At 41.1% G+C, this 16,492-nt stretch overlaps 2 protein-coding genes across 2 annotated transcripts; both read left to right on the plus strand.

Moving 5' to 3' along the window:
• The first annotated feature begins 2,522 nt into the window (after positions 1–2,522).
• sprtn (SprT-like N-terminal domain) lies at positions 2,523–7,475 on the plus strand. The gene is made up of 5 exons (XM_078244739.1): positions 2,523–3,151; positions 3,725–3,824; positions 4,344–4,472; positions 4,590–4,884; positions 5,328–7,475. The coding sequence occupies exons 1-5, from the start codon at positions 2,820–2,822 to the stop codon at positions 6,314–6,316; spliced, it is 1,845 nt and encodes a 614-aa protein (XP_078100865.1). The 5' UTR covers positions 2,523–2,819; the 3' UTR covers positions 6,317–7,475.
• Positions 7,476–12,968: 5,493 nt separating this feature from the next.
• fam89a (family with sequence similarity 89 member A) lies at positions 12,969–15,873 on the plus strand. Its single transcript, XM_078244737.1, has 3 exons — positions 12,969–13,029; positions 13,131–13,383; positions 15,050–15,873. The coding sequence occupies exons 2-3, from the start codon at positions 13,135–13,137 to the stop codon at positions 15,341–15,343; spliced, it is 543 nt and encodes a 180-aa protein (XP_078100863.1). The 5' UTR covers positions 12,969–13,029; positions 13,131–13,134; the 3' UTR covers positions 15,344–15,873.
• Positions 15,874–16,492: the final 619 nt, after the last annotated feature.

Genomic DNA, 16,492 nt, shown 5'->3' on the forward strand with positions numbered 1-16,492 from the left:
CAAGCGAGGGAGAAAAACTAAACAGCCTAGTACTCACCGTGACGCTGTTCCCCAAGCTGACAAGGCTAATGATGCAAATAAGGTCTGCAGTGACCAGCTGGAGGTGGTGCTCAGTGGAAGTGATGAAAATCAAGAACAACCCACAGTGGAGACTGCTACTGGCAAAGTCACCCAATTAGACACAACTGCCACAGAACCCGAGCATAAGAAGAAATCCGTTCGAGGCAGAAGGGCAAAAACAGCTGAGGATAAACGAGAGGTGGCAGAACAGTCTGAAGATCCTGTCGTCCCTGCTCCAGTCAGAGGAAGAAGAGGGAAGAAAACTGAAGCTTCAGCACCCCCTGCTGTGAAACAAACAAGAGGCAGAAATGCAAAGTCTCAAGAAGGCAGGGATGTTGAGCTCACAATGGAAAAAAGTGCATCCCTGCCTCCCAAAGTTGCCTTTAAGACTAGAAGAGGAAGAGATGCTAAAACAGCTTCTGATGATCAACCTGAGATGGGACCAGAGAAAGCTGTGGAGACAACACTGGTGACTGAGATTTCCACTGAAGCTGTGAGTGACCAGACTCCAATAAAAGAAAATGATTCTGCCCCCTCTGCAGAGGAAGCTGTCCTGAAGCCCGTTAGAGGGAGAAAAACTGAACAAACTCCTGTTGAGCCACCTCAGCCAGTGCCAGTGAAAAAGGATGTTGTGATTAATGAGCTTCTTACAGCAGATGCACAACCTCAAAAGTCCATTCCTACTCTTGGAAAACCCAGGAGAGGGAGACAGACGAAGCCTGATGCTGTTGAACGGAATGAGGTGATGGAAGACACAGTTGTTGCTGTGGAGACCAAGCAGCAGTCTCAGCCTCCAGTCAGGGCTAAGAGGGAAAGAAATGCCAAACGGGAAGAAGACAAGCTAGAGTCTACTTCCGTTGAGACTGCTATATCCAGAACCAGGAAGGCAGAGCAAGACGTAGAACCGAGAGAAACCCAAGCCATTGAAATGGTTATTCCAAAGAAGACTGAAGCTCCACTTGTTGCTGAACCAGTGAAGATGGATGAACAGACTACAGTGGCTGCAAAACCCAGGAGAGGAAGGCGGAAAGCAAAACAAGGCCCTGTGGAGTCCACTGAGGTCCAAGAGGCCCCTGCCGTCAGCTCCACAGACAAACTCAAAAGGGGTAGGAGAGGAAAAGAGGTTGGAGTCACTGCTGTAGTACCAGAGGAAAAACCTGACCATGAGCTGGAGCCTGAAGAGAAGAATATTGCTGAGCCAGACACTCCAGTCATTAAATCAAGCAGGGCAAGGGGGGTGAAAACTTCTGTAAAAAATGAGGTTTCACAAGCCATTCCAGCTGAGAGAGCCCATCGAGGTGCAGCTCGTCCCCTAGATGAGTCCAATGCAGAATCCACAGAGCCTGCGCCAACTTCAGTGGAGCCAGCCAAAAGAGGGAGACGGGCAGCAGCAGCAAAGCCCACAGCAGATGATGCCACGGTGACCGGAGAGCAGCCTAATCCCGCTGAAGATTCAAGCAATGCTGTTGTGGAAGACACCAAAATGTCCAAAAGATCCGTGAGGTGGAAAGCAAATGTGGAAATCTTTGACATTTCAAGAGTAAGCCTAACACCTGTGAAGGCAGTACGAGGTAGGAAACCAAAACGTGCGGTCCAAGTCGACACCGAAAGCACAAATGTGACAAAGGATGCCAACGAAACTGAAGAGAAGGATCTCTCAGACACAGAGAGCCAGGCGAGGGGCAAAGGTCGCTGATGTAACCACTGATGAAGCGGAGTCCCCACGCAAGGTGAAAAGTATTGAGGCTGAGACAGAGCCAAACACCTGAAGAGGAAGAATCGCTAAGAAATAAGTGTTTGTATATATTCTTAATCCTAACCACATTTTTCTTATCTTTTTGTGATTGTCATTGTTCTTAGATTGTATCGCAGTTTAGAAAGTAGTTTTATAAACTGAAAATGAAGCACTGTTTTTTTTTTTTTTCGTTCAATATAGCAGGGAATTTTCTAACCATTTATTTAGTTAAAAGCTGTATGTTGTTCATTTCTGATTTTGCAAATTTGTATAGTGAAAAAAGTGATTTAAATCTTTTAGTACAATGGAGAAGAATGAAAAAATAATTTAGACTGGCCAACTACTTGAAATAAAGAACACAACAATTCCCAGAATTCCTTTGTTGTTGTTGTTGGCATCCTGACCGTTTGAAACCATGCATGTATTAAGAGAACTTTGAAACAAGCACGTTTTGTCAGGTTTGCCAGTATTATTCAAATCAAGAGCCGGAAATATGTTTAATACCAAGAGCATAAGGTTACAACGATTTAAAAGCAATAGTGCTACAGAAAGACAAATGATCGTACTTTGATTATTCAACATATATATTTTAAAAAATGCTGTATTGACACACACCCCTTCTATACAAATGGATGGCCGCAGTTTTTTTTGGGGTTTTTTTGGGTTTTTTCTCCAGAAATTTTATTTTGAAATCGTTAACGGATATACTTTGGTTGCATTGTGGGAAACTTGACGCAACTGTTGGCGCTACCTTTGGACTGACAGTTGGCAGAAACCTTCGTCCGACATGAAGATACAAATGTTTTAATGAAATCATGACACAAATTCGAGCATTTTTACAGGTAGTATATTTGTCAGACTGTATTCTGGCACGGTGATTGTGTCACTTGTTGTTTGAGAACCCCGTACCAGCTACGTTAGCTTCAGCAAGCTAGCTAATATAAACATTGACAAGCTAACGTAGCTACGTGGCTAGCTAACGCTACCTCAGCTCACATCACCTTTTTTTTGTGTTTCAATTGTAATGGATGAGGATTTTCTGCTCGCAATTCGGCTTCAGGAGCAGTTTGACAATGAATACGAGACCTCATCATATTTATCAAACAGCTTTGAGGACAATGGCTTCGGACAAAGCAGTAAGAAACGGAAAGTGGAGGTAGCTGGAGGTGGCAGCGATGTTGTTCCCTACTGGAAGCCGACTGTCCGGCCCGACAGGCCGCTGTCCATCGTGGACGCATCCTGGGAGACGCTGGACCCCAGTCCCGATGTCAGAGCCATGTTTCTGGAGTTCAATGACACATTCTTCTGGGGGAAACTCAGCGGTGTTGAGGTTAAGTGGAGCCCAAGAATGACACTGTAAGTCACTTATTATGTTATGATTTATAGTGTTGTCAAAGGCCAAAACCACACTGACTTCACTAAAAATACAGTTGTCAGATTTTTGTATGGAGTTTGGTGTGACCAAAGTAGAGAAGGTGCTGTCACTGTTTAAAGGTCCCATATCATGCTCATTTTCAGGCTCATACTTGTATTTTGGATTTCTACTAAAACATGTTAAATGGCTAAAAAAAAAACAGGGCTGGGGAGAAAATCAGATAGCACGATATTCTTGACCAAATATCTCGATATCGATATTGCGGTGATATTCTAGGGTTGGCAATTGGTGCTCTAACAAAATATCTTCACACTTAGATTTTAGATAAATAATCATCAGTAATGTGGACATCATGTCTAAGTGGGGAATACTGTCTGAATATACCTGCAGTTACCCTCTGTCTGAAACGCTCCTCGACCTGCTTTATAATAAAAAAAGACATGGAAATCTCACTTTTTTTACAATATGGGACCTTAAATCTACACTAGTGCTGCTGGGTGCAAATGGAGTTTGTCTCTAATGTCTCTGTCGCTCTCTCTGTGCTTTTTTTGTAGGTGTGCTGGTGTGTGTTCTTATGAGGGCCGAGGTGGCCTGTGTTCAATCAGACTCAGTGAGCCTCTGCTGAAGCTTAGACCAAGAAAAGACCTGGTGGAGGTACGGTGGACAGTTACACCAATATTTGTTTATCAGAGGCGATTTGAGTATTCAAATGCCTTTTTTTTTAATCCAAAATATTTCAAATCAATTTGCAGTAAAGAGAATACCTTGTGTCGAAACAGCAACCTTATGTCAAAGAAAAAAGGATCAGAAAACGCAACTAAAGATACCATTTATGTTTTTTTTTTTTTTTCAACAGCTTATTATAAGGCTTGAAAGGTATACAACCAGTTTACTAAGAGTTGGATTAGAGGGTTAAAAGAATACATAAATAGGCAAAGAAAAGTATCAGGTTAGATAAATAATAAATAAATAAAAAAAATAGTAAAAAAAATACAATTGCAACTCTTCCTCTAAAGTTTTCATGCCTTTCAAGACACATTTTGCCTTCAGCTCCCAAGTCCCAGCTGGACATGTCAGTGTATGAGATGGAGCTGGAAATGAAAAGGAAAAAAACACGTCCTTTCTAAAACCGATTTACCTGGATTAATAATTATATTTGTTTTGTTTTAACAGACTCTCCTCCATGAAATGATTCACGCGCTGCTGTTTGTGACCCAGAACAACAGAGACAGAGACGGTCATGGCCCCGAGTTCTGCAAACACATGAACCGGATCAACAGTGCCAGTGGGACAAAAATATCTGTAGGTGTATCTTCTATTACACATTTCACATATTTGGCTGATAGTGTCTTATCTTGTCACAGCCTTTAACAGAGATTGCAATAATAATAAAAAAAATAAACCTCGTCCACTTGTCAGATCTACCACAGTTTCCATGATGAGGTCGACGTGTACCGGCAGCACTGGTGGAAATGCAGCGGGCCCTGTCAAAACCGCAAGCCCTATTTTGGCTTTGTGAAGAGGGCCATGAACCGGGCTCCATCTGCTCAGGATCCCTGGTGGGAGGACCACAAGAGGACGTGTGGAGGGACCTACACCAAGGTCAAGGAGCCTGAAGGATACAGAAAAAAAGGCAAGAAGGATGGTAAAAAGGATGGGAAGACCTCCGAGAAGAAGGACTCAGGAAATGGAAAGCCTTCAAGTACAACTACAGGTGATGAGCATGTTCCTCTGCTGTAGAAGGGCTGCACAATATATCGTTTTTATTTTATTTTTTTTTTTTATCGTAATCGCGAAATCAACTGGCGCAAAAGGCTGCGACACATCAAAAAAGACGGCACCTTAAAATGTAACCTTTTTTTAGTGGTGCCTTTTTATATTCAATTCAATGTTTAAGTTGTTCAATAAAAGAATTTTGGAAATGATTTCCTTTCATTTATCGAACGTAATATTGTTATCTCAGCATTCAACAACATCCTCCTGTTGTGCGGCCCTGTGTTGTAATAACATGTTTTTATTTAGGCTTTTGGGTAGCAGCTCTTTAAGTCGAGTGAATTTCACTTCATATCCTGGAGAATCCTTTCAAAGCATAGTGTAATAATGTATTTGTTCGGACATCTCAATTGTTGCCTGATTCGTACATTTTCTCCCTCTCAGGTTCTGGCTCACAGGACATAAGGAACATTATCCCATTCAGTGGCAAAGGATTCCTACTCGGAGGGATGACACAGTCCTCCGCGTCTTCCCCCCCATCTCACACACCAGAAGTGCCTTCCTCTCCAAAGAAACTCTTCACCCCTTCCTCTCCGGCTAAAACTCTCAATTCTCCGGTTCGCTCAGGCCTTAATAACAGAGCAATCTCTAGCGCCTTTCCCTCCATCAGACCAGCTACCTCCATGGGCCAGAAGCACCCTACGAAGAGGTCTGTCGGTAACACGAGAGCTTTTGTCAACATCAACGGCTCGCCAGTGAGAATCCCCAAACCGCACAGCAGCAGCCGTAGCCAAGAAGCAGATCGACCCAAGCAGAAGTCCATCGAAGACCTCTTCAACAGCTTCAGCAGGGCAGCGAGTCAGTCCTCCACCTCAGACACAGAAACTAAAAGAGATTCACGGACATCACCGAACAGTACGACGAGCGCTACCTCTGCGTCTTCCATCTTTCGGAAACCGCAAAATAACCACCCAGCCTCCTCCTCTCCCAGAACATCTATGCCCAGTCCTAGTGAATCCAGCCATGCTGTAGTTTCAACAGGAACCAAACCAACACTGTCCACGTATTTCGGTCATTCTAACAGTGACAGAACATCAGGAGCTGCTGGTGGGGGTCAGGTATCGAGGAAGAGGCCGTGGGACGACAGCAGAAGCTCGTCCAGCATCGTTGACTTCTTCCAGAAGACATTAGGCAGCGATTCAGCAGCATCAAGGGGGTCGGTGAAGACGAAATCGCCCGCAGTGCAGCAAAGGACTGCACCTGCCGCCGCCTCGTCTTTATCTTCCTCTTCATCCTCCCTCCATTCCTCGGCAGGGCCGAATAGTTTTGCCCCCTCCTCTTCCTCCTCCGCGCTGATGGTCGGCTGTCCTGCGTGCCAAGCAAAGGTGCAGGAGTCAAAGATCAATGAGCATCTTGATTCCTGCCTCTCCTGAATGAGGAGGAGCAGACTGTAGACACTGACAGGGATTTGGCAATAAAACCCAACTTTAAAAAAAAACCGTTCAGGGAAGTTTCAGAGAGTTCGCTGCTGTTTGAGTTTTAGTGATTTGATCGGACGTTGGACCAGATCTCCTTTTTTTTAAGTTTCTCAGTTTGACTTTTAGATGTTGGATTTTAGGGAAATTACTCCCACTTTTGATTTGAAAAGAATGGCTGGACACAGTTTTACTCCCAGATTGGACTGACTACCTTACTGTAATAATGACAATTCTTCTCTCACTAGTGCCTGTCTGACAGTTTGTGCCTTAGTGTACTAGAGAACAGCAGGGTTTAACAGATAATGTAAGTCGTTCACTTTTTACTTAAATTAATTATGTCTTTTTCATCGGGACAAAACACTCAAAATTCCAGTAAATTGTGTCTGGTGGCGAGGACAAGTTTGTGTATTGTACCGGTAACTGAAGCATTCTTGTTTTAACTGCGTTGAATATTTTAAGGATGACGTTCAGTTGTTCCACTGTGTGTACAACCTGCGTGTCTGTTGTCTCCGGGCTCTGGTCTCCTTCACGTTAGACATGCCTACATTTGATGAGCGTTAGTTTGATCGATATGATGTGAAAGCCGATCAGTTCTGGTTTGAATCCAGATGATGTGTTCTGTGTAGAAAGGTTACTTTAGCCTCCTCTAGGGGCTGATGCGTTGGCTGCTTCCTGTAGTCTGATGTAATCGTCCACCTCAAATCTGCATCCGCTGCCCTCCAGACAGCAGCAGGAGACACCGACTGACCTCCGCTGATCTGGGGGAATCAGATTTCAAGCTCGCCAGCTATTTATTTCAGCAAGCCTTCACATTTGCACTGCAGTTTCGGGAAGTGCACGGGTATCTGATTGGGTCTAGTCATTCAATACTGATGTACTTCATCAATCAGATCTATAGTAGAGAAACTGAGGATGGTTTACATGCTTTCGTTGACATTACTGTATTTTTAGCAAAATGTCTCGAGTTCAAAATGCTAATTCTGCTGCTACAACATGAGAATCTTATATCTGTATGTTCCACCTTTTATATGTTGTGTGTGTGTGTGTGTGTTTTTTTTATGGAAATTGTTAAATACGTTTAGATTGTGTTGCCAAATAAAACATTTGTACTGTTCTATTTACCTGAGTGTTTTTGTTTGGAGCATAATTCACACCAGTATCTTACCATTAATCATCTTATGATTTAAAAAAAAAACTAAAACTATTAAAATGAAAAATGACCACAACTTAACTTCACTTAATGAATCTGTGCATGTTCAGTTTTAAATACAGTGTCAGGGTTGCCTCCAGCAGTCTCATTATGTAGAAACTGGCAGAGTCCGAACAAAAAAAAAGTCCACAGAGCACCCGAAACTGTTGATAGTGAAAGGAGTTGTGTTGGAGACTGGGAGAGGCAGACAGAAAGTAGGTGTAACAGCGCTGGTGGGTGAGCAGAAAGAGGAGGGGGAGGGCAGAGATCAGGGAGGGGGAGGCCAGCTGCTGATCAGGACTACGCCCTACTGTTCCTGCAGGACAGACTGCAGGGAGGCCAGCGGCAGGGACAAAGCATGTCAGCATACACCCATCCCATTTCAATTACCACAGTCTGCAGCTGTACAAATCTCTGATTAGCATCTGGCTGCACGTGCTTCACTTTTTCAAGTGAAGAATAGATCTGGGTAAGAACGCATGGGTTCTCTCTGATGTTTGAAGTACCAAAATGTGATGTTTAAAGAAGAAGAAGAAAAGGTCTCGTTTTGTTATTTCCATCCTAGAGTGATTGAATGAATAACAAGTCATATTTCTGACTCATGCACTTTTTATAAGGAGCACTTGAAAGCAGAACGAGTCACATTTGAGTTAATGTTCTCCTGATGAAGGCCTACAGACTGAAAGGTTGTTATCAAGGTGGGCACAAGTGACCCAACAGTGTGCAGGATGTTCTGCTTCTCTCAGTCAAGAGTTTTTGTTCCCACACATCGAGAAGTATACTGAGTAGTACAAACATTTTAAAAATAAATAAAAAATAAACTCTATTACAAGTAAAATCCTACTTAAGTACACAATTATTAGCAGCAAAATGTATACAAAGTAAGTGTACTGCTGAAAAGTGGCCCCTGTGACTGACATATATTAGTGCAGTATAGTATATGCTAATGCACAATGCTAAACCTCAAAATTGCACTTAAGTAAAGTGAATCACACTGCACTCGGAAGTTGCAGTTCACGGGGGGGGGGGGCACTTGAAGGCAGCACAAACTCATTGTTTACTGTCTTCAACAGCAGGAAGGGGCTGTTTTACCCATGTAGTGGCTCCAGAGCAGGCGAATGTAATGTAATGTTTGGTCACTATTGGACCTATTGGACCTGAATGCACCACTGATGTGTTTTTAGTACATTTGTATTGTAGACATGGCTTCCACATATTTCTTTTGTGATTTTATACTATAAAACATAGCAGTATACACCATTGTCACTACAATTACCATACATCATGCTAATCTCAACCCCCTCCAGAGGCCCCTCCGCAGAGGGAAACTGATGTCAGTGACAGCAGCTGTTCTTACCGGACACTCCTCTTCCCTGACCTGCTGTACACTGATGCATTATAGGAAGCTGACCTCCCCCAAACACACACCAACACACACCCATACTCCTTCCCCTCGAACCTATTGTGTCTCTGACAATGATGCATCCCAGACAAGCTCCAAGTTCAATGCAATGTTGTTCTGTCGGCTAGATGGAACTGAGGCACACTTTGGGGTGATTATTTCTGGTAGAGGTGCCAGTTTTTTCTCTGCATAGATCATTTATCAGCATATTATGTTGCTATGTTGTTATGCTTTTTATTTATATATATATATATATATATATATATATATAGTTGTCTGTGTGTGATGTAAAATATGTCAAGTCACCAAACCACCAGTGTAGAGGGAGATCATTAAATTTCAAGAGAATATATAAATGATAGCTTAAAAGTGACAGTACATGTTCACTGTAACCCCACATTGTCTTTTAAACATGTATTTATCCAGTGTGTGTGTCCCTCAATTGGGGGGAAAATGGTTAATATACAACACAAAGCACGGCAACGGATTACAGTACATACAAATCTGTGGCTTATTTCTTTTTTTAGATGATTTATGCTCTTTCTTATAATAGATAACTCATCTTAAGGCTGAGTGATGGCATTGTCATATCTTGCCATGTTTATTGGATGCCTGTGATTTCATCCATGATTTAGAGTGTGGTGAAAACCCTCAAATGACTTATTTATTATGGAAAATGTTGAAGCTAATTTTCTATGCATGGTGTAAAATATCTTATTAGGCAGAGAATAATGACAGTATTTGCACCCTAGTGCTGCAACTGATGATAACTTTAACTTTAATCTGTAAATCTGTATACTTGATATTTTGTTTTCAATTAATTGATTAATGAGTTTATTAAATGTCAGAAAATAGTTGAAAAGAAATGCCAGTCACAGTTCCACAGAGCCCAAGGTGACGTCTTTGTATTGTTCCTTTTGTCTGAACAACAGCCTAAAACCCAAAGATTTTAAATTAACAGTGATATTAATGGAGGAAAGCAGCAAATCCTCACATTTGAGAAGCTGGAGTTGGCAAATGTGGCATTTTGGTTGATAAATGACTTGAATTAACTATCAAAACTGTCATTAAATCTACTGTTGATGCATGCATTGCATTGCATCTTTCATAAACAGAAATGAAGGGCTTAAGATAAGACATACAAAAACATTTTAAAATAAAAAAAAACACAATTAGAAGCTAAATTGGATGGGGGAGGGAATAGAATAAAGTACAAATAAAGGCAGACAAAATAAAAGACAAGCAATCAGAGAATGTATTATTGGAGAAGTCTGGTGTCCTTTAGTGCCTGCATGAGTACTTACTGTATTTTTTTTGGGCCTTTTAGCAAGATACATTGCTTTCCAGCAGAGACATTAGCGGATATATAGATCATTATTAGTCAGCCTAAGTGATGCAAACTCATGCTTTTAGCAAGGCAGATTAACCCGAGCCTGCTACGGTTACATGCATCCCCAGGGGGTGCCATCATACGCCTAATCCTTTGATCTCAGGAGGCAGTGATGGTTATGTTGGTGATGGTGGTGGTAGTGATGAAAGCTTATAGAGGGGTCCTTCTGCTCATAAAACCATCACACAAAACAGATTGTCCTTGATCAGTCTTTTTAAACTGTGCAGCTGTGGACTGTGAACTGATGGCTAATTGTTTCGAGTGCAGGATTAGGCTTCACAGTGGGGATGTGATGCTTTTCAAGGGACGAATATAACATAATGATACTGCATTGACTAGCATGGAATTAAAACCGTTAAAAAGTCACATTATCAGTTGGTTATCTATCCCAGAACACACCTATTTAGCAGAAAATGCAATTTTATTTTGTACGTCAACACTGAGCATTCAGTTAATTCTTATTTAAATACAATTTAAAACCACTACGGAGCCTCGAAACTGAGAAAATAGAGTAATAGGCATAGAGATGTAACTAAAAGTGTGTTTACTGTAACATCACTGGAGCAAACAAGCTAACTAACTAACTAACTAACCAGCTAGCTAACGGAAAACACTAATAGCTAATCCACCTATTTAACTAGATAACTATCTGCCAAGCTAATTGTACTCATAAAACTACTCTAGCTAGTGCATGCAAGGTTAATCATTCATATATACTGTACTGCATACTGCTGTAGAATTATAGGGGCTAAACATTTTAGCCAGTCAGCTAACGCTAACAAAGTTGTTAGTGGTTCAAAGACACCATGCCTCTCTCTTCATATTATTCACTTGATATATTTCTATATATAATTTATATTTCTAACTTGTGCCATGACCTTTTACTACATTTGGTCGGTTGCGTCTTTCAGAGACAACATGCAGACTATACTTTTTTGCCAGAGACATGAGATCAATATTGATCTTCTCAGCGCACTCCCAAGAAGGAAAAGAAATTTCAATCATTTTCAATATCTGACAGCTTTAGAAACACATGTTTGACCAATAATTAGATTCATGAAAGCAAATCATTATTTATTTGAGCCATGTCTTTTCTGAAGCGTGAGACCTGGCTGTTGTGCAACATTAATGTCTGTAGGAAATGAGTCAGGTTAAATTCATTTTGTGGAGCGATTAGAAATACCAGGCTTCAGGCGTCATCAATCTGCCTGACTCTGTGTGTGTGTGTCTGTGTGTGTGTGTGTGTGTGTGTGTGTGTGTGTGTATTTATGTGTGGTACAACACATGCTCCTCTTTTGCAGAGGAGCGTGTGTGATGCTTTTGTTTATTGATTTCAAGGTTATTGTTGGGGTGGGGGGGGTGGGGTAGTGAATCCCACCATCTGTCCTTTATTCTCAAAACTATTGTCCTGCACACACACTCCTGTCATGACCTCAAACCCTCTGTCTGCACTCTGCTGGGGGGAATGTATCAATTAGTTTTATTGTAGGGACTCAAATGAACACAATATTCCATTAAACCAATAGGCAGACATTTAGTTTAATGCATAAAAAGTATTCCATTACATTACATGTCATTTAGCTGACGCTTTTATCCAAAGCGTCTTCCAGTTAAGTATATTGACTGTAAAATGTTTTATTATCAGAGACGGAACATAATACAGGCTATCTAACAACAAAGATGAATGCCTTCAAAAGAACATACATTCTCTGGCTTATTCAATAATTTGAATAGACAGTATTTATTGATGATATTTGTAAATATTGCGTTTATAAACACACTAGTTTTTCAAGATTTTACTTTGAAGTATAAGGAAGTCATTTTTATTTTTATTTAAATGTGTCAAGATTAATCAGTTTAACTCAATTTTGTATCAATTGATCAGTATTGTAGATGTCATTCTAAAAAGGAATTTATTTCATCATTTCTCATTATAAACATTTTTCCGTGATCTTGTCTCATCTCTTGTCTCATGTTTAAAATGAAATATATCTCTTTTTTATCTGTTCTGTTCTGGTGTTCAAATCATGTTGTATAATGTTGAATAAAATGTATATGTATAATATGAAATGTAACATACTGACTCAGTAGTCCTGGCTGTTAAGCAGGGAGACGCCCAGCAGCCACTGTGTTAAAAGGACAGGAAGCGGATTTTACCACTCAGCCACAATCCAGTATCGTCAAGTTTTTAACAATCTCAAAACAATACCGGAAGTTTAACTCTAAAATAAAAGCGTTTATGGTTTTCAAAGGCTCGTCACCAGTGGAGCCCCAATGAATGATGGGCATTAGTACCGCAAGTTCTGTACTTTATTCACAAAAATATCTGGTTGAAACTGAATAGTTGTGTTTGGATTTTATTTGGCACCCACAAAATGTCAACATCCTACCGGGACCCCCACAAAAAAACTAAATCCAGTTTTCATAAATTTTCCAAATCATTACATTTTGTTCTTTTGCTACTCTTCAGTTGTAATTTTTAAGTGAGTTATTGTTTGGAAACTGCTTGATTCATATTTTTTGACTGTTTAGTAAAAAAATAAAATCCCCTACACTGTTCATCAGTGATGCTTTTATTTTGATCATCGTACCGGAAAATGAATAACTTAAATCCGGGTTACTTGATCCGTCGCTGCTGGCCGCCCTGGGCAGAAACAGAAAGCCACTGCTGTTGCTTGGTTTGTTTGGTGCGGGAGACGGCTGCTTCTTCTCAGCATATACAGGATTTAAGCACGAAACAGTTAACTTGAGTGTAAACACTAACATCTCTTCGCTTATTAACTCACAGGACAATGAATGGTAAGTCAACGAACGGTTCGTTGGGGGGAATGGCCTGTATCGAGGGTCTGCCCCCCCTGCCGAAGAGCCTGAGCGGCTTGCTGAACTCAAGCGGCGGCTCCTGGAGAGACATGGAGAGGATGTACGTAAAGAAAACCATGATCCAGGACGATCTGAGCCGAGGCAGGAACAACGCAGACAACCTGCTGGCCAACAAGCCGGCCAACCTCGACGCTGCTCTGGCTCTCCTGCGGAAAGAAATGGTAACATTTCAGCGAGTATTCATTTGATTTGATTTGACGATGGGAAAGTGCTCTGTTTTTCACCCCTGGTTTGTCGAACGCCGCCTTATCCTTATGCGATGCCCATTCGTATTCAGCCAAATTCCCCAAAGAAACTAGTAGTTTGATTTAGTCTGGCTATTGTACAAACTTACACGCCTCTTAGCACACAATTTAAGGCATTTCACAAATTATTAGAGTCTCCTGGTAAATTCGGCATACATACCATTTACCATACACTACATTACATAAATACAATATCAACTTTCAGGTATGGATCTCGCTTTTTGCAGCAGCCCACTTAGCTAGATCTTAGAGATAGATAGTAAAACTGAACAAGCCCAAAATGACCAGCTTTTTGTGCATTGTTTTGCTCTATTTAGGAAATTGTTTGCCGAGGTAATGAACAAAAGCACCGTTTCTTTTTATATGCTTATCGACGCTTTATATATATATATATATATATATATATATATATATATATATATATATATATATATATATATAAAAATGGAGTCTGGCATTAAGAATACCAGATACAAGACAAACCAAGAGCTTTGCAGTGGATGAGACCAATTAAGCCATTAGGTTCTTTATTCTAAGCTCAATTTATTTATTTTTTTTTTTTAACTTTTCCTAATAGCCAGTAAGCTATTTTAGATGAAAAAGATCAAACGGTTGGTGAAACTCTATCCCTTTGCCATTTCGATTTCTCTCACATGCTGTTTAACTCTGCAGCACGTTCCTACTCGAGGCTTACTGCTCTGTAGTTGTTAATGTATTACTATGAGTTTTAGTTTGTCTGATAAGTAGTTCACGTTCTATATGTTAGAATCTGTAAGCCGCACCCCAGTTTATGGAGCTTCAGTACTCTGTTTCAGCTGTTTGACATGAGTCTGGCTTTGCAGTGACTGTGCACTGTCAGCTGAGTGGTATGCAATATAAATGCTCTTTTCAACCCTGCCAGTAGAGTTAGTTTTTCAGCCTTGAATAAGTAATGTCACAATGTCAGGTAGGGGTGCAGCTAAGGATTATTTTAATCTCCTATTTATTCTGTTGATTATATTTTTAGATTAATGAATCGCTTTTTTTAAATGACATAAAATAGTTTTTAAGTGCTCATATTGTGCTTTTTGGCTTTTTCCCTTTCCTTTAGTGTGTTATATATCTTTTTTGTGCACGTAATAGGTTTACAAAGTGGAAAAAGCCCAAAGTCCACCCCAAAGGGACTTACCATCTCCAACAGAAAACACTGTTCACAAACTGCTCCAAACAGCTCTATTGTAGTCCAGCATTTACTTCGTGACTAACGTGCGTCACTTTGTAACACATGTTATAATGCTCGCCTAGCTGCTAGCGTGGCACGCCCTCATACTCTGCTTCTGACTGGCTAGTAGTGCTGACCTAGGTACTGAGCATGTGCGACTCCCAACAAAGATGGAACAGAAGTGTGATGTCTCACTCTGTAGCTGAAACAGAGAGCTCAACACACAGGGTGAAAAGAGGAGCTGCAGTAATGTGCAGTACAACAAAAATATGGTGTTTTTTGAAAATTAAACCATGTAAACCTTTTCTGATATAACCTCTAAATACAACTATGAACCTGAAAATGAGCATAATATGAGCACTTTAATACCACTATCTCCAGGTGGGTTTGCGTCAACAGGACATGTCCCTGCTGTGCCAGCTGTGGTCGCTCCACGAGTCGATCCAGGAGTACAAGGGCAGCTGCCAGGACCTGAGCGCCGCCTCCAGCCTCAGCATGATGGAGAACGGCTACTTCGACGAGGATGACGAGTATTACCCGGAGCCTGGCGCCACTCCCACCGGGGAACAGCCGGACGGAGAGGTTGGAGACGGGATGGCAACAATGGCAGCGGACAAGAATGGGAGCATCAGCGGCAAAGACGACAGCTGGGACTCTTTTCACGTTACCATCTGAGGCCTCATTCTCACCTTTTTTTTTTTTTCTGCAGATGGATACATATTTTGGGGGTGAAAGACTTGAGTTGCTCAGGAAGCCTTTTGGCCTCCAAGAAGGAACTGGTTGATTAGGGGTAGCAGTTTGTGCTATGGAAATACCATAATAGACTCCAGTTTAAGTTCAGCTCCTCCTCAGATGAAACACACCCCTGCTTATGCTGCAGACGTTTTTTTTTGTTGTTGTTGCAGCGTAACCAGGAGCTTCTTCAGACTGCGGAGCTGAGAGGCTGGGTGTTTTGACAAGCAGCTTGCTGACACTCTCTCAAACTCAGGAGTTGAGATGGATTGTATTCCAAGACTCCATATACTCAAAATATAGGCAATATATATTAGTTCTTTTTATGAACAGCTCTGCTGCTGCTTCTATATCAAGTGGTTTTGCTAGCCAGTCACCCTTTTTGGCAGAACCTTTTTTACATATATAAAAATATATGAACAAAGTTGTATTTATTATATAATATAAATAACAAAATATTTGCTTTCCTGTTACTCTCTACTGATGTTTTGTACTGCAAGGGTGCAGCATTTACAGGTTGGGAATCCCAGAAATTGGGACTTCAAAAGTGACCACAGAGGATGGGACTTCTGAACTCGGTGTTGGTGAAAAAAGACGTGTGTGTGTGTGTGTGTGTGTGTGTGTGTTTCTAAGTGGTGAAATAATTCATTTATAAATCCAGAAGGCCGGGACCGATGTTGTCAGACCTGAAGAACGGAGAAAAGTCTTCACACCTGCTCACAGTGTAAACATGCTTGAAACCAGAGTGAGGTTTGGTACAGGACTGAGGGCTACACCTTCTGCCTTTTTTAAGATGCTCTAAAATGTGAAATCTTCAAAATGCTGGAGACAGATTTAACCTGAACTTTCAAAGCTGTTAGTGCTTGGACTCATTACGGGCAACTTTGACGCGTCACTGTTTTTATGACTGGTTGGTGTAAAAGGCCCAGATGGTTTCGATCTGGCAAATTATGTTTTATACTCTGCTGTGGGTAATCCCTTTCAAGATACATTAGCTGAGGAGTTAAAGCATAATCCCAGTAATTACAACTTGGGTCTCGCTTTCATAGTTATGGCCATCATTGCTATGTAACAAGTTAATTGCTCCGAGAT

This window comes from Sander vitreus, unplaced genomic scaffold (genome assembly GCF_031162955.1).
Source record: "Sander vitreus isolate 19-12246 unplaced genomic scaffold, sanVit1 ctg294_0, whole genome shotgun sequence".
NCBI classification, from domain to species: Eukaryota; Metazoa; Chordata; class Actinopteri; order Perciformes; family Percidae; genus Sander; species Sander vitreus.